Source organism: Eptesicus fuscus, chromosome 8, assembly GCF_027574615.1.
Source record: "Eptesicus fuscus isolate TK198812 chromosome 8, DD_ASM_mEF_20220401, whole genome shotgun sequence".
Lineage (NCBI taxonomy): Eukaryota > Metazoa > Chordata > Mammalia > Chiroptera > Vespertilionidae > Eptesicus > Eptesicus fuscus.
This window is the reverse complement of record NC_072480.1, coordinates 95,936,864-95,963,083: the sequence shown is the minus strand read 5'-3', so window position 1 is coordinate 95,963,083 and position 26,220 is coordinate 95,936,864. Positions and strand designations below refer to the sequence as shown.

Genomic DNA, 26,220 nt, shown 5'->3' with positions numbered 1-26,220 from the left:
ACAGTTCAAACCGCGTTGTTCAGGGGTTAACTGTATATCCATGCGAACATGCGGATCGGTTTGTGAGTGTGTTGACAGAGGAGGTTTGTAAAATGGTTTACACTGAGTAAGATTTGTCAGTGACATAGTTAAAAATTAATGGTATTTCTGTTGAGAGTAAGCGTATGTGTAGATGAATTCTCTCCTATTCCGTCCTATCCCATCCTGTTCTTCAGTACCCACCGTTGTTCAAATGCCCCGCACCTGACAGTGACCTGGTTCCGAGTTGTTGCGTTCCCTCTCACCTCAGGCTCTGACCGGGCCTGTCCATCCCTCCCATGCCAGGTAAAGAAACTGCTGCGATGAAAGCTGACCTCCTGAGGGCCAGGAACATGAAAAGGTACATCAACCAGCTGACGGTGGCGAAGAAGCAGTGCGAGAAGAGAATCAGGATGCTGGGCGGCCCCGACTACGACCAGCAGGAGGACGGGGCCCCCGATGAGGGGGAAGGGCCTCAGAGCCAGAAGGTAGAACTTCCTGTTTCTTGTTTTGACCATTTCACGTTCGTTATGAACACTGGTGGAATCAGAGATACGGCCTTTTAACTTTCTGGTATTTAACTGAAGGCATATGTTCCAGAATATGGACTCACATGTTTGCTTTCATGAGTGAAGAGCTGTATTACCTGGTGTCATTGACTTCCGGGAATGGTAATAGGCATGATAGGTAGGCATGGGGGGTGGATGTATGTGTGTGGGCGCATGCCTGTGTATGTTTTCCCACCCTCCTTTTCCCTCCCACAATCCTAGAGGAGCATAATTTAAAACCTTCCCACAAAGAAAACTTCAGGCTCATCATTTCACTAGTGAATTCTGTTAACCATTTTAAGGCAGAGATAAAATCAATCTTAACTACACCTTTTTAATAAGTGGAGGGGGAAAATGTTACGAGAAGGAAAAAAACCCAAACTACTAACCAATATCCATTATGATGCAACAGAAAATAGAAAATTCCTTAACAATATTTTGGCAAATCAAATCCAGCAATCTATAGATAGAAAAGTACTCCATTGTCCTTAGTGTAAACGTTTTGCAAATTGTCTGCAATTCTATTATCAAGGCTTAATGGAATACTCATTTTTAAAAACAGCTTTATCAAAGTATAATGACACTTTTATTTAAAGTGTGTACAAAGAAATTTTGACACATGTATATACTCATGAAATTATCATCACAATTAAGGCAGCCAGCATCTTCATCATCCACAAGCGTTTCCTGGTGCTCTTTGTAGCCTCTTGACCCCACTGATCTAATTCTTTCTCCCACGCTTACTCACCTAGAAAGCCACCTCTTGGCTACCTTGTTTTTTGCCACCCATCATTGTCTTGTCTGTCTTAGCCGAAATCCTGGTTCAGGCTTTTTCTGATTAGTTTTTGTTGTCGGTTGCGATACACAGCAGCTGTTATAAGTCTCACAACAACCCATAAAGTAGGCGGTGCTATCCTCATTCTGCAGATGAGGAAACTGAGGCTCCAAGTGGTGAAGTAACAGAGCTCATGGGCCTAGAAAGTGGCAGAGGCAGGATGCAAACCCAGGTGGTGTAGGCGTCACACAGTGAAATGCTCATGCGGGTCTCCAGAGAAGGAAAAAACAAATGGGGTAGAGAACTTGGCTCATCGCTCAGCCAAGAGATGAGGGTACATCAGAGGTTTTAGTAATCCTACTTGAGATATACTTACCCTAATTTATTTGGATATATTTGCACTTTGGGGACTGAACATAGAAAGAATTAAATCTAACAATGGAATAGTTTAGATTTTTTTGGACTTAATTTTGCAAATACATGAATTTGTATCCAACTGGGGCATCATTTGATCTGAGTGAACTTACGCTGGGAAGCCTTCCTTAGAATTTGTTGAACGTTCTTCCTGCTCAACTCCTCCCTATATTAAAAATCAGTGGCTCTCTGAGTGACCTGTCCTCCATAGCCATAGGTGGTGTGGGTTCCTTCTAACCTCTCAGGAGCGTGGACAGTCAGGATTTATACTTCAGAGTGCATCGCCAGTACGGTTTACATAAAGTAAAGCTACGTGCTACAGTCTCCCAGAGTGAGTAAACTAACTAACTACTAATGGTCTGGAGTATTTATGGGAACTAATTATTAGTGGTCTGTAGCAAGGGATGGCCATCTTTTTAATTAGTTACCAGAAGTTGTTAGAAAAAATGTCCCTTTCTGCCCACAGAACAGATTGAGGGTTACTATTGGCAGAATAGTTGAATATTCATTGACCACATGCACTTGGTAACATTTCTGAAAATATTATCACAATATTAAGAATCTTAAAATGTTTTCTTTTCATTGCATTTGAGTTATACTTAGATGCCATTTAAAAAACCTCATTAATAACCAAGAATATGGGACTTAAATTCCTTCTAAACTAATTTGGGGCATTTCTCCTAGTTCATTGAGTTATGAATTATAATGAAGGTCATCTGCTTTCTCATATCACAGCAGTCCATGCTTATGATCATTCCCATGGAGTCTTCAACTAATGCTTTTTCTTTTACTGTAAGCATGCAGAATAATAAAGGGGTAATTTGGGATATCCATACAATGGAATATTATGGATTAATTAAATGATACTTATAAAATAGTTTTAAATGAATGTGATACTCTAAACAAAAAGGGCAAAATATAAAATAATTTGTAGATTTGCTCAGCTATATAAAAATAGAATGGAAAGCAAAAATACCAAATTATTACACTCAGGCTTCCTGGTCTTTAATACATTTCTCTTGAATTTTTCTATTGTTGGCATCTATTACTTTCAGCAGTACATCCAGTAGGGCAGGGTTATGTCTATTTCATTTCCTAGAAGTGTGCCTGATAACAGAGTTGATGCCAAATAGATTTTGTGCTGAACGAGTGAATGATTAATAGAAAATTGGTATTTATTGAATATGTGCATTTTGAATATTCAGTAAACTTTTACCATTTAAAATTTAAGAGGGTGAGAGAAGTACTACATTGACTAAGTATTACATTGACTATGACCTCAAAACAGTGAGGCATTTTTTTCCCCCTGAATTAACCCATTGGAAGTTAAAGCAAACTGATATTTAAAATTTTGTTTTTAAGAGCTTTTTCTTAAATTCTCTTAATAGATTCTTCAATTTGAAGATATCTTGGCCAATACTTTCTACCGAGAGCACTTCCGAATGTACATGGAAAGAATGGACAAGAGAGCTCTGATTGGCTTTTGGGAGTCTGTGGAATATTTAAAGAATGCTAATAAGGTAATATATTTAGACTAAGGAATATTAATCACTAGCTGATAAAAACGTGTATGCTAGGCAGTTTGTCTGTGTTTTTCAGTGAAACTGTAAGATAAGAATACATGAAAAGAACATTTTAACCAAATATAATATTGGCATTATGTTTTAGCCCATAATGGTAAATAAAAATTAGCTTCTTTTTTTTTTTTTTTAACAAAAGATGTTTTTGAATGTGTAATCAAAGGATTTATAAAAGTACCAAAATAGTGAATTCAGTTTCAGGTACTTCCTTTTGGACACATTATATAACGGCATGTGCATACCCACGTTGCTGTTATAATAAATTTGGTCTTGTCACCTATAACTCAACCTTATAACCTTGTTATTTTTAATATAATGTGCATATTTTATGCTAATGATTGTTCTCCTTTTATTTTATTTAAAATATGATTGAGGTAAGGAACACAGAAAAAAATTTTGGTTACCGTGAAAAGCCCAACAATAAGCATTGTGTTTTGTACTTGGCAATTTCTCAATATATATTTAAGAATTAAATTCAAGAATATGAAATATATATGTATGGACATATCTATAAGTATACTTAACAATATGTATAATCTATATACATATATTTTGTGGGGCTTATTAAGAGAAGCACAAAGAGCACTGTGTACATTAAATTACTCATTTTTACTTTACGTGAGTGTTGCTGGAATTGAATGCTACTTGTTAACTGTCCAACGTGAAGTGTTCATTTTAAGGAACCGCTGTTGTGTTCAGTGTCTGACACTTACCCTTGGCCCTGAATGTGCATGAAGCTTGGGCCCACCCTGGCTACCAGTGTGCATTCTCAGTGCCTCCCTCCCCCCTTGAAAGCACAGAGAAGGCAGAAGAGAAGAATTCTCAGAGGTGCTATTTCTTACCTTCCTCATTCTCTTCCTGTCTTTTCAGAATGAAATCCCACAGTTAGTTGGTGAAATTTACCAGAATTTCTTTGTGGAGAGCAAAGAAATATCTGTGGAAAAATCCCTTTACAAAGAGATCCAGCAGTGTCTTGTAGGAAATAAAGGTATTGAAGTGTTCTTCAAAATCCAGGGAGAGGTTTATGAGGCCCTGAAGGACAGGTATTACCCTTCGTTTATTGTCAGTGACCTGTATGAGAAAATGACCACAAGAGAGGAAGAAACACATGCCTCACAGTTGACTTCTAACAAGGATGAAGCGGTGAGTCCCATTCGACTTTCTGCTTCCTTCTCAGTGCGTAAACTTCGAATATGATTAGGTGAGCACATGTTGTATAAGCCAGATTTGGGGTGCACCTCCATCTTTTAACATACAGGAATTTCAGTAGAACTTGAAGTTGAATTACCATGTCGCTTGTGGCTTTACACGTGTCTGTCTTTGTCCTTCTGACCAACTGGCTACCATTTTCCAACATTGTGTAAGAGACCTCCCTGCCTATGCCTGCCTGAGACACACCCTGGTTTGACTCCTGAAAATCTGTGAGGTGGGCTGTTTGAGACAAAGGATGGGGGAAAAATAAGGAGAGGAAGAGAATGTGAAAGGAGTCATGGGAAATATTGGAGTTAAAAAAAATCAAGTGAAATGAAGATGTTCTGAAAGGAACCTTGCTCTCCATACCTGAAGTCTGATTTCAGTTAGTGTACTAGGTCGTTCTGTTTAGCTCCAGTGGCTATCCATTCACTATCAATGACTTATATTATTATTGAGTTTTAAGTTTTGTGAAGGTACAAAGAAAAAATGTGTTTTAGAGTCTTCTTACATAGAAAGATTATCATTTATCTTGATTCTTTCTTCCCAGTTCACTGTATCTCAAGCCCTGAAGATCAAGTACTTGCACTTGATAATATTAGAATCTGGCATCTCTGAACTGTTGTTAAATTCATTCATTCAGGCTTTTTAAAAAACACATGTTTTTATTGATTTCAGAGAGAAGAATGGAGAGGGAGAAAGAGATAGAAACTTCATTGAGAGAGAATCATTGATTGGCTGCCTCCTACATGCCCCCTACTACTGGGGATTGAGCCTGCAACTCGGGCATGAGCTCTGACCAAATGTCCACCTATGAACCATGACCTCCTGGGTCACAGGTGGATGCTCAACCACTGAGCCATACTTGCTGGGCCAGGCTTTTTAAAAAAAAGTTTGTGGTTATTTACATTTTTGGTGTACAAAACCACTAAGCTCTTTGGTCCAAAACTCATTACTCATTGCATTTTCTTTATAAGACAGGCCAGTTTGTTTGTTTGTTAATCCTCACCCAAGAATATTTTTCAAGGGAGGAGGGGAGAGACAGAGAGAGAGAAACATTGATGTAAAAGAGACACATAAATTGGTCGAATCCCTCACACACCCTGACCAGGACCAGGACTTGATCCTGCAACCAAGGTACTTGCCCTTGACCAGAATCAAACCTGTGACCCTTCAGTCCATGACCAACACTCTGTACACTGAGCCAGACTGGCTAGGGCAGGCCAGTTTGTTTTAACTGTGCTATCTCTCTACCTAAAAGTTAAAATGGTTAATATGCAAATAAGGTTATTCAAATTAATAAAAACATTAATATCCAACAGATAAATTGAATAAGGACTTCAACTGACACTTGATAAGAAAAGTAATAGTAAACAAAACATTAAAAAATGTCCAACTTCACCTAGGATTGAAAGGGGGGTATTATGTATTACTGACGTTTTGATAGTGCCTACTCTTTGTTTCAATAATCAAATTTATCTGCAAACTTATCCTAGAACATAGCTAAAAATGAGAAAAAAGTTGATGCACAGTGGAGTTGACTACATGTGGGAGAGCAAAAGTGCAAAATCAACTCAGAGGAGCAGCAGTAGCATCTGCCTCAGTTAAATTTCAATTCAGAAAGTAACTTGCGGACATAAATTATAATTTTAAAGACTATAATACCCTCAAAATATGTTATGGGAAAAAGGCAGAATACCCACTCAAGTGTGTACAGGTGTAAAATTATGTCATAATAGATATACTTATAGACAGGATTAGAAAGAAACTACAGAAATGAAAGCAGCTTGGCTTGCTATGATTATAATACCTTATTTTTCTTTGAAAAAAATTTAATGCCCTGTTACAATTCATAATAGTTGGAAGAAAAAACTCTGGAAGAAAGTTAAGGAGTAAATAAACCTGAAGATAGTTCTCAGCAGTTCTTTTCAGTGTCCTGATGTTGCTGCTCATGAATCTAATTAACAGGCCCTTGAGTAATCTTGCCAGATTATTCCAAGTTATATAGTTCTTTGTGAACTTTAAGTCACTTTCAAATGCTAACCATTTTACTAGTAAATAATCGACGTAATGATTTATAAATTTTATAAATTTCAAGAGAAGGACTGAACAAAGTGTATACAGGAAGTACTTTTGCTAGTAGGAATTTGGAAATTTTATTTTAGAGAGACTTGCATGAGTTTTTCAACAATATTCTTAGGACACCAAAAGGAATCCAGACCTGTGTCTTTGTCCAAGATGAGGCACAGGACATGGCGGTTGAGCTGGGAAGATAGCTCTGTTGCCTCCCCTTGTTCCATGCACGTTCCCTTTGGTGAACCATTTGGGAAAGAATGGTGTGGAATCATTTCCCTTTCCCTAGGATAGTACATGTTTCCCCCCCTTTTTTTTTCTCATTGCAATTCTGAACACCCATTACTTTGGTTCCAAATACTTTAATTTTTCACTTTACGGAGAAAAAGCAGTCTGCTTCTAGACCTCGTACTGTAGATTTTTCCTTAGTGGAGCCTGGTACTTGGGCAGTCATTGTACTGATGTAGTGCCTGTCTGATAGGTGATAATTACGGAATAGTCCGTCTTTGTATGACTCAGTGTTATGTGCCTTCCTCCTCCAGAGCCTGGGAGATGAGGCTGCTGAGGAAGCTGTGGATGAAGGCACCAGTCAGACTAATGAACAAGCCAGTTTTGCTGTAAACAAACTACGAGAACTAAACGAGAAACTTGAATATAAAAGGCAAGCTCTAAATTCTATTCAAAATGCACCAAAACCTGACAAGAAGGTAACTCTTTCGCTTTCAAGGTTGTCTTTCAACGTTTCCATTTTTTAAATTTGATAAGTAGTAGTTTTCAGTTTATGCTGAGAGGTGCCACAGTTTCTTTAAAAAGAATTTTATTTTAAGTTCTATTGTTGTTATTACTATTTTGCTTCTAGTAAGAATTAGAAAAGTACTTGTTTTTACTCTTTCGTGATTTGGGTTTCTTTCCCCACTGTCATCTGTAAGTGTTCCCTGGACTGGCTTGCCTGCAGTACCTTTGCGGGAGGGGCAAAGCTTTCCCTTGAACCAAGGTCATTTCTGCAAGTGAGTTAACTGCTCAAGGCCAATCTTTACCTTTTTTTTACTTTCTTATAAATGCAGCAAGTAAAATATAGAGACCCTCACCAAATTATGCAAGAAATAAATTATTTTGCTAAAAGCCAACAGAATTTGTAAACAGCATCTCATTGATTGGCATTTGTCACACCCTGGAGGCGGTGTGGCCTTTTGCCTTGGGTTCATGCCTCATTGGAATCCACCAAGGAGGTCTAACAGAGGTGCGGCTGACACCCTTCGGTCTGCTAACCTGATCTCTGGCACTTGCTGCACGTGTGCTCAGAGACACAAGTGATGAGTAAATGAATGATGCTGTGATGGTCACTGTGAAGAATCAATGAAATATAGAATCTGCCACCTGCTCTTAGGGAGCAAACATGCCGAATGTGGACCCAAAACATTGTCCGATGAAAATGAGGCAGATAGTCCCAGCCCTGACCGGTGGCAAAGTGCGGGACGCTGGCCCGGCGGGAGGCTTCCTGCGGGGTTTCCGAGGAAGGAAGGGGTCCTCGCAGACTGCATGTTGAGGAGGGTTTGGGGCAAAGCTGCTGTCCTCAAACTACGTTATATAACCCTACATGTTTTCTCATAGAAGAGATCCAAGGAGACTGTAAACATAACTTTTTAAACAATTATTTATTTTTTAAAAATTGTAGTAAAATAAGCATGACATTAAATTTCACCATTTTAACCATTTTAAAATGTACAGGTTAATGTGAAATACACTCATGTTGCTGTGAAACTGTCACCACGATCCATCTTCAGAACGCTCTTCCTCTTGCAGAATTGCAGCTCTGTACCCACTAAACACTAACTCCCATCGCTCCTTCCCCAGCCTCGGCCACCACCATTGTCTCTCTGTCTGTTATGAATTTAACTAGTCCAAGTACCTCACGTCCGTGGAATCATACAGAATTCTTCCTTTTGCGACCGGCTTGTTTCATTTAGCATAATGTCTTCAAGGTTCATTCACATATTACTATGTGTCAGAATTTCCTTCCTTTTTAAAGTTAAATAATATTTCATTGTATGTGTACACCATGTTTTGTTTATCCATCCATCTGTCGCTTAATACTTTGTTTGCTTCCACTTTGGGCTATTGTGACTAATGCTGCCATAATCATGGGTGTACAAATATCTCTTTGAGATCCTTTTTCCCCCCCCACTTCTTTTGGGTGTATACCCAGAGCTGTAATTGCTGGGATATATGTTAATTTTGCTTTTTAATTTTTTGAGGAATCTCCATTCTGTCCCACAGTGGCTATACCATTTTATCTTATCACCATACATAGGATTCTGATTTCTCTGTATCCTGACCAATACTTGTTATTTTCTGTGTGTGTGTGTGTGTGTGTGTGTGTGTGTGTGTGTGTGTGTGTGTGTATACATGTTTTTAATAATAACAATCCTAATGGGTGTGAGGTGGTATCTCACTCTGGTTTTGTTTTGCATTTCCCTAATGACTAGTGATGTTGAGTATCTTTTCATGTACTTTTTGGCCATTCATATATCTTCTTTGGAGAAATGTTTATTCAAGTCCTTTGCCCATTTTTTAATCAGGTTGTTTATTTTTGTTGTTGTTGAGTTTTAGGAGTTCTCTGTATGTTCTGGATATTAATCTCCTATCAGATATGTGATTTGCAAATATATTCTTCCATTCTGTTGACTGTCTTTTTACTGTGTTAATAGTGTTCTTTGCCTAAAAGTTTACAATTTTTATGAAGTCTAATTTTTCTATATTTTCTTTTGTTGCCTGTGCCTTAATGTTATAGCCAAGAAATTATTACCAATTAAAAGTTATAGAGCTTTTCCCTATGTTTTCTTCTAAGAATTTTATAGTTTTAACTTTATGTTTAGATCTTTGATCCATTTTTAAATATATGTCATTATTGATTTCAAAGAGGAAGGGAGAGGGATAGGGAGAGAGAAACATCAATGATGAGAGAGAATCATTGATCAGCTGCCTCCTGCCAGCCCCCTACTGAGGATGGAGCCCACAACCCAGGCATGTGCCCTTGGCTGGAATTGAACCTGGGACCCTTCAGTCTGCAGGCCGACGCTCTATCCCCTGAGCCAAACCGGCTAGGGCTCTTTGATCCATTTTGCGTTAATTGTAGCATATGGTGTTAGGTAAGGGTCTAACTTCATTGTTTTATATGTGATATCCCATTTTTTTCAGCACCATTTGTTGGAAAGATTGTCTTTTTCCATTGAATGGTCTTGGCACCCTTGTCAAATATCATTTGACCATATAAGTGAAGGTTTACTTCTTTGCTTTCTTTTCTATTCCATTGGTCTATATGTCTGTCTTTATTTCAGTACCAAATTGTTTTAATTAGTGTACTTTTGTCATGGGTGTTGAAATTAGGAAGTGTGAGTTTTCCATCTTTGTTCTTTTCTTCCCAGGTTGTCTGTTCTGTTCAGTCTTCCTTGAGATTCCACATAAATTATAGGATGGAATTTTCTGTTTGTGCAAAATGAAATCATTGAGATTTAGACAGGGATTGCATTGCATCTGTAGATCACTTTGGGTAGTATTGCATCTTAGCATCTTTCGTCTTCCAATCCATGAACATGGGCTATCTTTCCATTTGTTTATATTTAATTTCTTTCATCAATGTTCTGTAGTTTTTATTGTAAAAGTATTTCACCTTCTTGCTTAAGTTCATCCTATGTATTTTATTATTTTTATGCTATTGTAATGGAATTGTTTTCTTAATTTCCTTTTTGGATTATCTATTACTAGTGTATAGAAATACAACTTATTTTTGTGTGTATTGATTTTGTACCCTGCTACTTTTAAAAAATTGTATAGTATTTTAAATAGCTTTATAACTCCCAGGATGTATTCCTGTGGCAGATTGTTTCCAAGTTGAAGGAGGAAATAATTCTAACAGAGAAAGAACGCACAGACCTTCAGCTGCACCTGGCAAGGACAGATTGGTGGTGTGAGAACCTCGGAATGTGGAAAGCTTCCATCACCAGTGGAGAGGTAGGTTTCATTGCTTTTACTCCCAATTTATTTTAAAAGTTTGACTTCATAAGAAAAGATTTTACTCTGGAGAATTAAGGTTGAGGGTGGAAATCTTGTATTTATTTTTTTAGACTGCATTTGTCCTACCTTCCTTCCCCCATATTTCACTCTGGTTCTCCCGTGACTGGGAGCTGCACTCGGCTGCCTGGTAGAGACCCACTCTACTCCACTGTAGACAGAATTGTCCTGGTTCACTGAATTGTAAGAGACTTCAGATTGGAGCAGTTAATGTCTTTAAATTACCATTTTATTTTTCCATTGAAGGTTGAAATAAAATGGAAAGCACTATTTGAAATTTGGAGGTAAAAAGTTTTCAATGTAAGTGTTTCTGATCGTTCCATCCTTCTGGCTTCAGTTGTTCCAATGTCAGTAGCTGTAAGATCTTTAGTAAAATATTTTATCCTTTGAATTAGAAAATATTTTGCTATTCTCTGATGAGATGGAATAATCTTTTTTAGAATATGCTGTGTCCCTTTTATTTTGTCTAAATAAATAATTTCATTTAAAAGAAAGATGCTTATAGGCATTTCCATTGTTAATATTGACAACTCCTTCCTTCCTGTCTGCGGGGACCTAAAGGTCAGGTCCACCATAGAGTACACAAGTAACGAGATCCTGAGTAAGAGAGTGCTCATGTTTTGCCCGTCATTGTTTCCAGTGGCTTGTTAAATACTCAGCGCCTTAGATTTGCAAGGACCTATCTGCCCAGCTTATCTTCGTTCATCCCTGCCTTTCCCATCATCCCAGTGGCTGGATACATACTGGGGGAGGGCTTAAGAGTCACAATCTTAAAGTATTCTCTAGATTAGAGAACGAAACAAAGCATGTTCTCTGAGAGCCACCCTGAAGCACACACCTTACATGAGAGCTTAACCAAGAACCCTTGGTATGTCTTTGGTACTTATTGGCACTCTTACTAAGGTAAACTGCAGGGTAATACGCTTTTGGGGGGCAATAGGTCAGGGAAGATTGCACCCAACCTTGAAATACTATATAGAAATGTCAGCCTTGATGCACAGCCAGTAGGTTCCACAGGACAATGCTGGTTTGATTCTTGGTCAGGGCACACACCTGAGTTGTGGGATTGATCCCCAGTTGAGGCACGTATAGAAGGCAATTGATCAGTGTTTCTCTCTCTCTCTCTCTCTCTCTCTCTCTCTCTCTCTCTCTCTCTCTCTCTCTCTCTCTCTCTGTATTTCTCTTCCTTCCTCTAAGTATATTCTTGGGTGAGGATTAAAAAGAAACCCTTGATAATTGTAGATAGAGTTATCTTTAGGGTGAAGTCGGGGTATCTAATGTCAAACAATGCTAGAGGAGGCCAGTGGAGGGAAAGAACACAGATTCTGTCACCTCCTCAGTGTTGCCGTAGAGCTGCCTCTGACATTTCACAGTTTATTAAAATCACCTTCCAAAGGCACATGCTGCAGGAGGGAGAGAGGGAGGGGAAAACTCTCACGAGGCACTTTGCCCTGGTCCTCAGCTGTACTCGGGCGCTTGCTGCGGCACCAGGGTCACTGCAGCGGGAATGGGATGCACCCAGCGGGGTCGCCTCACTGCCAGTCACCAGCAGTCCCACGGGAATGTGTAGGCGTGTTTACACTGCTCCAAGCTCTCCTGGGCTGAGGCTGGAACCCCCACTTACTAGACGTGTGATGCTAGGACAGTCAGAGACCCTGCCTGTGCCTCCACTTCCCCTGTTCTTACAGGGGATAACAGTCCTGCCTCACAGGGCTCAGCGTGTGCTTAGTAGGTCTCACATCTCTGTTCTGTGCTTTTCTTATTGGCTCTTTCTCTCTAATTTGATTTGTTACTGATTCAAGCTTAAATTCTTTTGTTTCTTCTGTTATCAATTTGCATTAAATGTGACAGGGGATAGGGGAGGCTGGGGGAAGGTCAATGGGGAAAATAAATACATACATACATACATACATACATACATAAATAAATAATAGTGGCCTCTGCCTGGTCAGTGTGGCTCAGTGGTTGAGCATGGACTAGTTGAGCGTGAACCAGAAGGTCACGGTTTGATTCCTGGTCAGGGCACAGGCCTGGGTTGCAGACCCGATCCCCAGTGTGGGGCGTGCGGGTGGCAGCTGATCAATGATTCTCTCTCATCATTGATGTTTCTATACCTTCCTCTCTCTGAAATCAATAAAAACATATTTTAAAAATAATAATAGTGGGCTCTTGTGAATATGTTGGGGTGCATGTGTGTATCTGTATGAATATATGTGTGTGTTTTTGAATTATCTAAATTGGGAGGTAGAGGACATTATGTCTCCCAGTGTAAAATTTCATGAAAATAGAAACCATGGTTTGTTGAATCCTGAAATTAAACTGGGGAAACCCTCATATTTCACACCTGTTTGCTTGCTGTTGATTTGATTTTGCAAGGAAACACAGAATGGTAAGTCTGCCATATTAGTGTTCTTTTGCTGTAGAACAAATTACCACCAATTTCAAAGCTTAAAAAAACAACACCCACTTCTTAGATCACAATGCCATGGGCCCGTAGTCCAGCACGATATGGCTGGTCCTCTGTTCATTGTGTCATAAAGCTGAAATCGAGATGTTGGCCAGCTTGAGTTCTTGTCTAGAGACTCTGGGGGAAAACTGTCTTCCAAGTTCATTCAGGTTGTTGGCAGAATTGGTTCCCTGAGGTTGTGGAGCTGAGGTCTCTGTTCTGGCTGTCAGCTGGGGGTGGTTCCTCATTCCTGGAAGTGCTCCCAGGTCCTTTCCGCGTGCCCCCCTCCATCCTGAGGCTGGCAGCATGCTCAGTCCTGAGCCCCCAGTCCGCCTCTGTGACTGCCTCTTCTCCCCCGGCCAGAGAGATCGCTCTGCTTGAAAGGGCTCACGTGATTAGGTTAGGCCCTCCCAGTCATTTCCCTGGATTGAGGTCAGCTGTGCCATAAACCATCCTAATTGTCGGGAGAGAATCCATCACAGTCACAGTCTCAGGGACTATGCAGGGCTCTTCATAGAGGGAGGGGAGACTTGGGGACGTGTAAAATCTTGCTGCCACTGGCTCCCCTGCTTTTCGTTGTTATTGTGTTTGTTTTGTTTTGTTTTCCAAGGTCACAGAAGAGAATGGGGAGCAGATGCCCTGTTACTTTGTCATGGTAAGCTTACAGGACGTTGGAGGAGTTGAAACCAAGAACTGGACCGTCCCCAGAAGGCTCAGTGAGTTCCAGAATTTACACCGGAAGCTTAGTGAGGTACGAACACTCACAGAACATTAGAGTTACTGAGCAGGAGGAGGTGTGAGAGCTCATTTCCCTGTAAGGAAACTGGTTAATCTTTCTCTTTTGCTGTTGATACTGGCAAAGTGGTATTTTCAGCCTGACACTTAGAAATTTACTCATAGATCAAACCATCTAAATTCATCTATTTTTTTTAAAATATATTTTTATTGATTTTTTACAGAGAGGAAGGGAGAGGGATAGAGAGTTAGAAACATCGATGAGAGAGAAACATTGATCAGCTGCCTCCTGCACACCCCCTATTGGGGATGTGCCCGCAACCAAAGTACATGCCTTTGACTGGAATCGAACCTGGGACCCTTCAGTCCGCAGGCAGACGCTCTATCCACTGAGCCAAACCGGTCAGGGCTAGATTAATCTAAATCCTTCAGGACAGATAGTGGTCTGATCTCCATTGTGAATGGAGCCCCTGAGAACCCCAGAGCTGGAAGACGGTCAGGGTCCCGGAGCGGTTTCGCAGCTGCCAGTTGTGACCATTAGTGGGCAGTGAACCCCGCTGTGGGTGCAGCAGTCGAACAAGACTAGGACCGATTGGATTTCATCACAAAACGTTGGGGAGTCAGTTAAGTGTCAGGACTGAGCACAGACGGGAGCTGGGATCCCAGAGTGAGTCCTTACTGCTCTGACCTGGGCCTGTCTCTCTCTGTGCCTCTTCTTCTCACCAGGAAATACAAACAGCATAGCCCCCCTCCCCTCCCCCTCCTCTCGCAGAGCTGCTGTGAGAATGAAGGGGATACATGAATACACAGCGTTCAGGAGAGTGTGTGGCACAGAATAAATGTGATTGTGTTGTTATTGTTGTGAAAGTAATGAGCATTGTCTCATGGGACTTCTGTTTCGTTGTACACGTGTGTCCATTATTCATATAGACATGGACATCTGCGTGTGCATTGTGGGTTGCAACTTAGCATGTATTTCCTAAAGTGGGTTTTGCGTAAAAAATGTTTGAAAACCACTCATCTAGGTCAGTTCTTTGATTTGATAGATGGGGAAACTGATCCCAGAGAGTTTAACTGACATGTGGGATGTATGCATGGTGGATACATCCATGACCCTGGTGGATCTGGGTTTAAAGCGGGCCAGAATGCAGGTTGTCTTCGTTTCCATTCTTGACTCCCCCACTGGCCTCGGAAACGTCTCTAAGTCTCCTCCTGCTGGAGGTGATTGCCCTCCACCCAGCAGTTAAAAAGTTCTCCACTCGCTTCTGCTTTCACATCCCTTTAATCTCTTGCTCAGAATGAACTCATCCTGGTTAAAACCTGTGGCCACTTCTCAGACCCTCTTTTGTAAGTGAAATGTCTCTTCTTTAACCTTTTTTCCTGGGATGATTTTTAAAATCATTTTAATCACTAACTTCTGGATGCTATCACTTCTTCAACTGTGTCATACGACAGAGTTTCCCAAGTGGATTATGGCCACTTTAGCGGCATGGAAAGCAAAATATTCACCTTAACGTAAGAACAAGTTTCCCCCAAAATGTTGACTACAGTTGACACTACAGAAAGATGCATCCTTTGCCCTGTGATAAACCATTGTGAAGCCCAAGTTTAGTATCAGTTTAGTTGCTGATAAAAACAGAAGGAAGGAGAGAAAGGAATTTACGGGAGATTTTGAAATAAAATGTACGTGAAAATAAAATGTTCTTTGGAAATCAGAAACAATTACACTGAAGCACGAGAGGAAACTGGATTCCACGTCTGGCTTTCGTCTTGTCGTCACCTTTCCTCCTTGTGGCCTGCTTACTGGGTCTCTCCTACCCTGGGTGTTTCCTGGCGAGTGAATTTTCACTTTTTGACAACTGTGACAGGAAGCACCTTTAGGTCCCTGATGATTTTAACATTCCCTTCCAACTGTCACTGCCTGTTTCATTTCTCTAAAATCTCTCCCCGAATCTGGGCACTGGATGGTACTTCCTTCCTGGGCGCCTGCCGTTGTACTCAGTGCCTCAGTGGGCTGAGTGGGAAAGGCCACCGGAAACACCTGGCACAGGTAACCTGTGACATGGCCTTTCTTGCTGCGGCCTGGCCGTGGGGCTGCTGTGACCTGATGAGACAGGAGAAGAGCTGTGGCAGGCAAGCTCTGTGCTCACTTTCTTCTCAGTCCCACTCGATTTCCTGACGCCTGTGCCAATGGCCCCCGTGCCTCAGTGAAGGCCAGTGTTTGGAAATGGGGCCGTCTGGGGCATGTGGAACCCACTGCCTCTTATCTGAGGCAACGGGCAGAGTCCTGTGGGGATTGGCATAAAGAGCACAGAGTTTATAGTCTGATGGATTCGGGTTTAAATCCTGATCATGTGTTAAACGGGAACGATCGAAATTCTCAACTCAGAGCTGTTACACGTGCCAGGCTTCTAGCACGGTGTCTGGCACAGCCCAGGACTTAGTCCACAAAGGGAAGTCTGTGGTCCTTATTTATTACATACATTATCATTATTAACTAGAGGCCCGGTGCACGAAATTCGTGCATGGGGGTGTGTGTCCCTCAGCCCAGCCTGCACCCTCTCCAATCTGGGACCCCTCTAGGGATGTCCGACTGCCCGTTTAGGACATCCCTCTCACAATCCAGGACTGCTGGCTCCCAACTGCTCGCCTGCCTGCCTTCCTGATTGCCCCTAACCGCTTCTGCCTGCCAGCCTGATCACCCATTAACCACTCCCCTGCCAGCCTGATTGATGCCTAACTGCTCCCCTGCCAGCCTGTTTGCCCCTAACTGCCCTCCTCTACAGGCCTGGTCACCCCTAACTGCCCTCCCCTGCAGGCCTGGTCCCCCCCAACTGCTCTCCCCTGCAAGCCTGGTCACTCCTAACTGCCCTCCCCTGCAGGCTTGATCGCCCCCAACTGCCCTCTCTTGCAGGCCTGGTCCCTCCCAACTGTCCTCCCCTGCTGGCCTGATCGCCCACAACTGCCTTCCCTTGCAGGCCTGGTCCCTCCAAACTACCCTCCCCTGCTGGCCATCTTCTGGTGGCCATCTTGTGTCCACATGGGGTCAGTCATCTTTGACCACATGGGGGTAGCCATATTGTGTGTTGGAGTGATGGCCAATTTGCATATTATTCTTTTATTAGATAGGATAGCTCTGCATCCTGCAGTTTGCCAATAAAGACAGTAACAGAGCTTCAACCCAAGTTACTCCTTCTTTCCATTGTGTTCCTTTGTCAGCTTTGATCGCTTTAGACAGCGATGTAAACCCAACATGTTCTCCTGGGAGCCAGGTGTGCGTGCCGCGCGGGCTGTGCTCCTGCGCGTGTGTGCAAACCAGCCCTGTCCGCGCGGCTTCAGGACTCGGGGGCCTGGGGTGAGCTTTAGCTTTTTCATCATATATCCCATTCCTCCAGATTCTGTGAGCCTGGTTAGAACAGGTAGGTTTTCAAGTCTCAAATCTCAGAGGAACAAGTATGGGAGGAAGATATTTGGTTTGTTCTGTTTGTAATTCTGAGTCTCTTTCCAAGATTAAAATGTAAGTTCAAGATACTAACATTTAACCCCCCTCCCCACAGTGCTTCCCTTCTTTAAAAAAAGTCCAGCTGCCTTCTCTCAGCAAGCTGCCTTTCAAGTCTATCGATCAAAAGTTTATGGAAAAGTCCAAGAAGCAGTTAAACAAGTTTCTACAGGTAAGACCGGAAACATTTTAGCTGTGAGAGGAAAGCCGGTTACTCTGGGTCACACTGTCATCAATATAAGAGCTTGCTCGTTTGCTTTCTGCTCTCATAGGCTGTGCCGATCCTCAAGAGTCTTTTTTTGGTAACTAAAGTGTACTGTACACGCAGAAAATGCAGGCACCTTGTGTGCAGTTTTCTCCATCTTCACAAACTGAACACACCCTCAGCCCCACAAACAATATTGCCCGTCCCTCCAGCTTCCTTCCCGCCACTGCTCCTGAGCCAAAGGCGGCCAGGATGCAGACGCCTAACCTTACAGATAGTTACAGCTGGCTTTGGTTGTATACAAACGAGTCACACAGTGTGCGCTTCTTGTGTCTGACTTCTTTCACTCAACATTGTGTTCATGAGAATCACTCATAGTGCTGTTTTAGTCTGGATCTTTAGTTTTCACGGTTGTATAGGTTTATTTTTTTGGTGGTTTTTAGTTACAGTGTACTTTATGGATTATTTTGTGTTAGTTTCAGGTATACAGCACAGTGGTTAGACAAGGATATACTTTACGAAGTGTTCCCCGGATATTTCCAGTTCCCACCTGGCACCATACATGGTCATTACAATATTATTGCCTCTGTTCCCTATGCTGTACTTTACATCCCTGTGACTAGTTTGTAACTCGCAGTCTGTACCTCTCAGTCCCTTCACCTCTTTCACCTGGTCCCCCACTCCCATCCTTCTGTGTCTATTCCTTCTGTGGCTGATGACCATTTGCATAGTTTCCAGTTGGAGGCCATATGAGAGCTCTTGTTCTAGGGAGGGTCTTTGGGTTTACAGATTCCAACCTTCGTCTGATCAGATCCACTGTGAACATCATGGGCCAACTCCTGGGACTGAACTTACCCTCCTCCACCTCCCAGTTCCCATCATCAGAGGCACAGTGTGCTCTCTGTATTCCACCCTCCCAGGGGGTACATCATCCATGGGCAGCATTTCCCACGGCTTATTGGTCCCTGAACTCCGTATACTTTGATACTAGGCATTTCGACCTTCTGATGGTCACACTGTTAATTTTACTGTCTTAGCCAGCGGTAGCACTTGCTTGTACATAAACTTGATTTATGTTCTCTTTTCCTCTCTGCTAAAGCCAGATAGGTACATAAAGAAGTTTCAGAAATTTCCAGTTTAAGGGCCAATCAAAATCTATATATATAAAAGGCTAATATGCTAAGTGTCCCTCCGCCTGTCCAACCGGTCACTATGACATGCACTGATCACCAGGGGGCAGATGCTCAAAGCAGGAGCTGTTGAGCTGCAGTGACTTGGCAGCAGTGGTTCTTGGGTGATGCACCCTGAAACCAGAGAGGAGGGAGCCCGATTCCACCTTCGGCCGTGGGTTATGTTGTTGCTGGGGCACTGTCGGCCCTGAATCTGGTTTACTGCACACTTGCATTTGCATTCCACACCCTTTACAACAGCAACTTTGTAGAGTGCCCTCTTGTACTCCGGGATCCCTCTGGGGATGTTGGAGAGCTGGTTTCGGACAGATCCCCACAGGCCAGGCCGAGGGACCCCACCTGCCAGAGGGACCCGCTGATTCTGTAGGCGCCCTTTGAGCCACGGTGCCACCCCAGGTGCGCTGGCTGGGGAGGGACCTCAGGAGGTTGGCTCCAGGGCGTGCGCGCCCATCTGGCCCAGTCCCGCCCCGCCGGCCACCTTCTAACTAATTTCCTTTCAATGTGCATGAATCCGCGCACCAAGTCACTAGTGGTTATATATTTTGGTAAATAAGCCCTTCTTGGCAGAGGGAGCAGAGTGAGACGAGACTGCTGTCTGGTGGGCACCGCCGCCGTATGACGGCTCAGGCTCCTTTTTCCAGCTGGTGTGCACAGTCTGAATGTAGCCATGAAAGGGTGGTCGATGGAATCCTTTGTATTGTGCAAATATGTGAGCGGTTCAAACACAGACGAGCAGGCATTTCAAAGGCGGTGGTTTGGGGTCTGCTAGCTGTGTGCGAAGTGAGGATCTGGGTGGCAGTGAGCCGTGCAGAGCAGGTGAGCTCTGCTGTCTGCACAGAGTCTCCCACCGGCAGAATGACTGGCACCCGGCCCACCTAGAGAGCGTGGTCTGCCATTGCGACCACTGAGAGCTGATCTGAGACATTGTATTCCAGGGGGAAGGGAAGTGGCTTGGGTTCAGAATTCTGATGACGTGAATTGCCTTCACTGCCTGGGCCGCGGCCTCCGCAGCACAGACGTGCTCGCACAGAGCAGTAATCAATCCTTTCCTCCCCAGAATCTGCTTTCAGATGAAAGGCTGTACCAGAGCGAAGCACTTTATGCCTTCTTGAGCCCTTCTCCTGACTACCTCAAGGCTATTGACGTGCAGGGGAAAAAGTCCACGTTTTCATTATCCTCCTTTTTGGAAAGACTTCCCCGCGACTTCTTCTCCCATCAGGAGGTGAGCTGTGCCATCTGTTAGCGTGTTTAAGCAGATGTCTTACTGAAGGCAGTTCGAAGTAGCAGATGTTGGTCGAAAGCATGCTGCTAATGGGGAAACGTAGAGGCATCCACTTCCAGTTATTATCACTGTCACACGTTGGACACCTGCTTGTGCTCCCCGACAAGCCACTTGGAAGCATAGACACAGGAATGAAAGGATTAGTAACATGTAGATACTTGGAGTGACTTAAGCTGGAGGGGAGGTGGGAGATCCTCACATCCCATTGGTATCTAAATGCCGGGGAAAGGCATCTTGGGAATAAGGAATTTGGCCCGCCCAGTTCCTTAGCACAACTGAAGGTTGAGTAAACTTGGGCTCTACCACCTCCCGCTGGTTGGATGTCACATACACCTGGACCGCGGGCAGAGAACGTACGTTTGTAGTTCCAGTGTCTGGACCTCCAGCCCTACCGAGGGAGTCCAGGCAGAGGAGTTTAGACTTGATTTTCAGGGAATGGGAAGCCCATACTATTCTGAAGCAGTGGCATGTATGGGTGAGTAAGGGAGACTGCAGACATTTGCCATCTTACGTTCTGGACTTCAGTTTCCCTCACATTTAGGCCACGGAAGCCCTGATTGGGCTCTCCAGCAAACTGCACAAGACCATCTCCGAAATGGCATCTCCTTAGTTCATTGCCAAGTGCCCCTTACTGAGCTGGACAGAAGGAACTGGCGGTGGAAAGGAGCGTCATGCTACCGCATTCTGAGCTGGGGGAGGAGTCTGTGCAGCACAGAGCATGTCCACACCAGCGGGCTGGTCTCCGTGTAAACCCGCCTCCGTCTCAGGGCCCTCACCTCTTCCCCTCACGGCCCTGTGTGTCATGTCTGGCTGTACTGGCTGGCTTACCTCCGGTTTATTCCCAACCTCTTCACAGCACCTCACCTACCTGTAGAAACAGCTACGTGACTATTTGTCAGTCCCCAGAGCTGCGGGCCACCCAAGTCTGGATCCACGTAGCGCTCATTGGCACTAGCCTGGTGCCTGCAACCTGCTGACATGCAGATCAGGAAATGAGACTAGCTGAAGGGACAGAATAAAAGCTTGAATCGGAGCTTTAAAAGTAACTAGATTTCTTTAAAATATGCAGTTTTAAGAACAGCAAATTTAAAACCATTTAAGTTAAAAAGCCTTTTAAAACTCAAAATGCTTAGAAAACTATTTCGCTGTCTGCTAATTCACTCCTTATCAGTCCAGGGACAGGTTTTCCACAGTCATTTTAAACCTTTACAGTTTAAGTTCAGGCTCTCTCTTGGGGTTAGACACATTTCCCCTCTTCATTGAAAATGCATAGATGTCTGCATGCAGGACAGTTGAAGGGCTGTGTGAGGCTGAGATGAACACACGGTTTGGAATTACACTGGAAAAGGACAACAACTCTACCACTTGGATAGTGACCTGCTTCCTACGACTTTTCTGCACCCCCAGGAGGAGGCAGAGGAGGACAGTGACCTGTCAGACTATGGTGACGACGTGGATGGGAGGAAGGACTCCCTGGCCGAACCGTGCTTCATGTTGATTGGGGAGATTTTTGAACTTCGAGGAAGTAAGCCTTTTTGTTATTATTTAGTGTTATTTTCTAGTTAAGGGGTTATACATGTACATATTTAATATCCCTTTATTCCTGACTCAAACTTGTTTTTATGTTCATTCATTCATTCATTCATTCACCAAATACTCCTAAGGGCCAACCAGGTACTAAGGCTGGACCTGAGGATGCAACCTTAAGACAGGTGGCTAGTGTACTCTAGGCTCTCAGGGCCCTGACTTACCTGCACTATGTCCCTCTGAGCACGGACAGAGAATGCCTTGAATTTCTTTCCATGTCACTTAGCACAGTCTCACTGCTTTATCACCTAAAGGTAAGCAGAAACACTTTTCGTAGCAGAGGAACAGCCCTGTTGTTAAAGATGAGGTTTGGGTGTTGCTGAGATAGCATTATGGCCAGGGACACAGGACAGCCTCCATCCTGCTTCACCCTCAACCACCTTTCTTTGCGTGGAAGAGTGGCTATCAGTGGAGGGCTGGGGGGATTTTGTCCCCAGGGGACACTTGGCAATGTCTGGAAACCTTTTTGGTTGTCAAGACTTGGGGGTGGTGCCACAAGCCAGTGGGTGGAAGCCAGGGGTGCTGCTAAACTTGCTGCGATGCTCAGGTGAGCCCCTCCCAACAGACTTATCCTGCCCCAAATGACAGGCATGCTCAGACTGAGAATGCCTACCTTGGTAGTTCTTAGAAACAAGAGCAAAATAGGATCAAAATACTATTTTGTTAAGACCCACCCAAGGGCCTCTCTCCTGAAGCAGTAGTTGGGTGAAAAGTCAAACTGTACTGCTTGGTTTAGTCTTGAGTCCTAAACAGGACTCTCTGCCCCCCACACCTTCCACTGCTCCCCCCCCCCACACACACACACCTTCCACTGCCCCCAACACTCTATAAGAGACGAGTGCAGTCAGTCATACTGGGGCCTCAGTACCAGCTGGCGATGTGAGGTGCCTAAAGGCCCACCCAGAAGAGGAAGCACACGAGAGAGCAAGGGTTGTTTGCGAGGCATAGTAATGTCACCAGCCGGTCAAGTGGTGCCCCCTGGATGTCCTGGGCTCTGTCCACCCAGATTAGCATCTTTTCCCTTGGGGCAAAGGAGGTGGGCTGGGAGTGGGTCTTAGACAGGAAGTGTGGCTATGTTTCCAACCAGGTACTTAATTATATATCCCCAATGTCACCTAAAGAATTACTAGCAGATGAAAAAACTCCAAGTGGTCTTATAGACTCAGGTGTGTCTGTGTGACTTTTATTCCTCAGTGACTACTACAATGTCTGAACCATAGTAGGTGGTCAGTAAAATGCCTGGATGGGTGCACTGATGGATGAATAGGCGAGAACATATTAAGTGCCGGAATTAATTATTTTGGTCGTTGAACTTTTTCTTCGCCTAAGCCCAAACTTAAACAATCAGCAAATACTTGGGAGCATATTTTAGATACAGCTCTGCAGGGGACACAAAACTATATCAGATGTAGATTCTTCCTTCAGTGCATTTACAAGATAAGGGTTCCAAAAATGTAACTCACATTAAGCAACAGACACAATTAAATTCAAAACTGCAGGCAGAGGTTTATATATAAAAATGTTCCTTTTCAGCAAAATTTCAATATTGAAAAGTTGGAACTAAGCAAAATGTCAGAAGCGGAGGATAAATTTGAGTGATGGAATATCACCCAAATATTAAAGATCCTTTCAGATGAAAAAGCTACAGCTGCTGCATACTTCAGACACTGCCAGATATTTACTGCCGTTTCCCTGGGCTCAGGGTGGTCGGAAACACTAGCCTTTCACCCAGAGTCTCCCCCTTCCTCATGAAGCCGGCTCACGAAGTGGTGAGGCCTGGTTCCCGGAGTCTTCACCTTTGCATGCAGAGATCCAGCTGGGGTGGGTCTGCCAGGGCCAGTCAGGGCAGGAGCAGGTCCTCACCCTGTGCCTGCTCAGATGCACATTTGGTTTTGCTGGCGACATTTCCGAGGGGGGAAAATAGAACATCAGTTATAATGAGATGCGATATTTTGCCGTCAGCAAAATCCTAGTGTTGCTGCAGCTGCCTCTGTGGCTTTGAGCAAAGGAGCTCTTGGAAGGAGTCGTTGGGCTGTTTTGTTACCTACGTGGGGGTGGGGGACAGGAGAAGGTAGCAGAGTAGGCAGGTAGCAGTGACAGGAGGGAATTTGGAGCAGGGCCACTTTGGTTCCTGCTCTGGTTGATGTGCATAAAGGAACCAGTAATCAGCCTTTGGAACATGTATAAGCAGTCAGTCGGCTGACGGGCTTTTTCTCGAGATGCACGTGTCCTCAGACCCCTGGTAGGAGCCACCTCTCCTGCCCTAGAAAGGCCGGGTGAGTTACCGTCCCCGCCAGCCAGGCTCCCCAGCCTAAATGCCAGCCTGACAGCAAGGTCTACCAGCTGGCAGCGTGCCCTGTGTGCCATCGGAAATGTAAGGTGCTTTTAAAGGCATGGTCTGACTCCAGGACTTGAATCTTACTTGAAGGATTAACAACACTACTTTAACTGGTCATGTAGATCCATTTAAAATGTTAGAAATGACCTTAGACTGTTCTGAAGTCTAGTACCAGGTCTAGGTGAATTGCTCACGTGTGTGTGTGTGGCTTCCCTGCACAGAGGGTTTGTGCACAGGAGCCCTGCACTCTCGGCTCCATTATAGTGAAGTCTGAGTATCTCATTTGCTCATGTGTCCGTAGCTAAATGTTTCCATGAGTGGAGGTGACTGTATAAATGGAAAATTGGTTGTTTCCAACTTGCAGACCTAAAATGTCCTCACAGCATTACTTTGACTTCTTTTTGTTTATATTTATATTCTGTACCTATAGAAATAATAAACGTTTAGATTTGTAGAACCCTTTACAACACTCTTTCACACAAAATACTGATAAGACCCTCAGCACAAAAAACGCACATGTTAACACTGTCCTTTCCCAGATGGGAAACTGAGGCTCAGAGGAAGTGGCTTTTGCCCAGCTGCTCCAGGCAGCAGGAGAGGACCGAATTCACGGCTCAGGACCCTGCTGTTCCCCCAGAGGCATAAAATATACAAAAGTGCATGATGCTCTGCAAACTTCTGCTCACATGGGAGAGTTAGACCCATCCGATCATTAATATTTCACAATATTTTGGACATTTGACTACACACGTTTCTCATTCTGAGAAGTGTTAGAAAATTGGGCAACAAGCCAGACAGAAATCTGTCTGCTGGTGGAAGACAGACGTCGTCAGGAGCCCAGGGACATAAGAAGTAAAGTGTTATTTCCACTTGTTAGCTCAGCTGTTGTTTGGGTGTTGAAAAGCTGTAAAAACTCCTAGGTTTCATCTTACTGGTTGCTAAGCAGAAAATGCAAGCTTAGTAAGAATTTTCCTGGGCAGAAGTTTGCTAACCTAGACCCGCATCCTGCAGATACCATGGCCCCGGCTTGGTGTCAAGCCCGCGATTGAGTTCAGTGATGTGTGTGTGCTTTGTGCAGCTATGAAAATGTCATCATTGTGCTCTCCTGTGATAATACTTTTCCTCTGACTTACATTTTAGTGTTTAAATGGGTGAGAAGAACATTAATTGCTCTCGTTCAGGTCACTTTTGGAAGAACCATCAACAAGTGAGTTGCACGAAATTAATATTTGAATTCATGCCTACTCTTTGCCTTAATAGTCACATTAGCTGTGGTATAGCAGCCAGTCATCTTTCTCACCGAAGGTATCTGATTTTCTCTTCTTGTTTCTGATACGATTCTGAGATTGGCTCGGAAGGCAGGTTGCTGAAGACGCTCTCCCCCAGCGTGCCCGGTGAGCTCGATGGCGAGGGCTTGGGCTAGCTCTGCATTCCGGCCCACGAGTCAGGAGAGTCTGTCAAGTTCTCTTCTGATCGTGATGACCAGTTTTAGTGTCTTGGGCACAGGTTTTTGTGTCACCTGATGGGAGGCAGGTTAAGGCTTAGACTCTAAACCAAAATGAAAGTAGGCTGAGCCTCACACACGGCCGCTATGTACTTGGAGGGAAATGCAAACCATTCATTTTTTTAGAGTCAGGTAACATTAAGAGGGTAATTCCTCTTGTTAATATCTGAGCATCCATCAGGGGTGTGTGTGTGTGCATCATATAACACTATTATAAGCCATGTGAATATTTTAATATTCCATTATCTATACTGGTATACATAAAAGTTTAACTCCATATCTAGTATTCTTCAAACAGGAGACAAACATTATGGCTTTCTTGCACAATAAAAATGTGAGTCGACTGCTAAAAATAAGGGGGAAAACCACATTTTTGTACAGCAACTATTTTAAGATGAAAATTAGATTTTTCAAATTGAAAGACCAGTTTTGTTGTCAAACATGTATCACAAGGTTAATGTGATAGTTTTATCATATAAATCTTAACATATTTTTATGGGAAACATAAAAAACGTGTTATCTTCTTATTCATTTGCAAATATATTTTCCTTGGTCATAAACAAAAGTTTACTTCTATTTATTTCTAAGATTTTTTTAAAACTGGTGTTGGTGATTTCTTTAGTTCATATCATAGGCTTTTGTTTTAATCAGGAAAAAATGGCCTGTTTAAGTTTTGGTCTGAGTCAAAATTTAATTTTAGTATTGATAGGCGTTGGATAAAGAAATTTCAAAAATGGCCCTATTGTCCTCAGTACTCAGACCTG

The 26,220-nt window shown here is 43.3% G+C and overlaps 1 protein-coding gene across 4 annotated transcripts in view; it reads left to right on the top strand.

Annotated features, from left to right (window-relative positions):
* Positions 1-26,220, top strand: part of SNX25 (sorting nexin 25) — a 92,294-nt gene that overhangs the window by 61,313 nt on the left and 4,761 nt on the right. The window contains exons 7-16 of one of the 4 annotated variants that reach the window (XM_054720129.1): positions 325-506; positions 3,144-3,275; positions 4,206-4,478; positions 7,142-7,306; positions 10,479-10,610; positions 13,727-13,867; positions 17,409-17,522; positions 19,803-19,967; positions 21,435-21,552; positions 25,093-25,159. In XM_054720129.1, coding sequence (XP_054576104.1) covers positions 325-506; positions 3,144-3,275; positions 4,206-4,478; positions 7,142-7,306; positions 10,479-10,610; positions 13,727-13,867; positions 17,409-17,522; positions 19,803-19,967; positions 21,435-21,552; positions 25,093-25,159 — 1,489 coding nt within the window. Of the gene's footprint in view, positions 1-324; positions 507-3,143; positions 3,276-4,205; positions 4,479-7,141; positions 7,307-10,478; positions 10,611-13,726; positions 13,868-17,408; positions 17,523-19,802; positions 19,968-21,434; positions 21,553-25,092; positions 25,160-26,220 lie in introns of those variants that run through there. The other 3 variants (XM_054720130.1, XM_054720131.1, XM_054720132.1) reach the window with 3 other exon arrangements.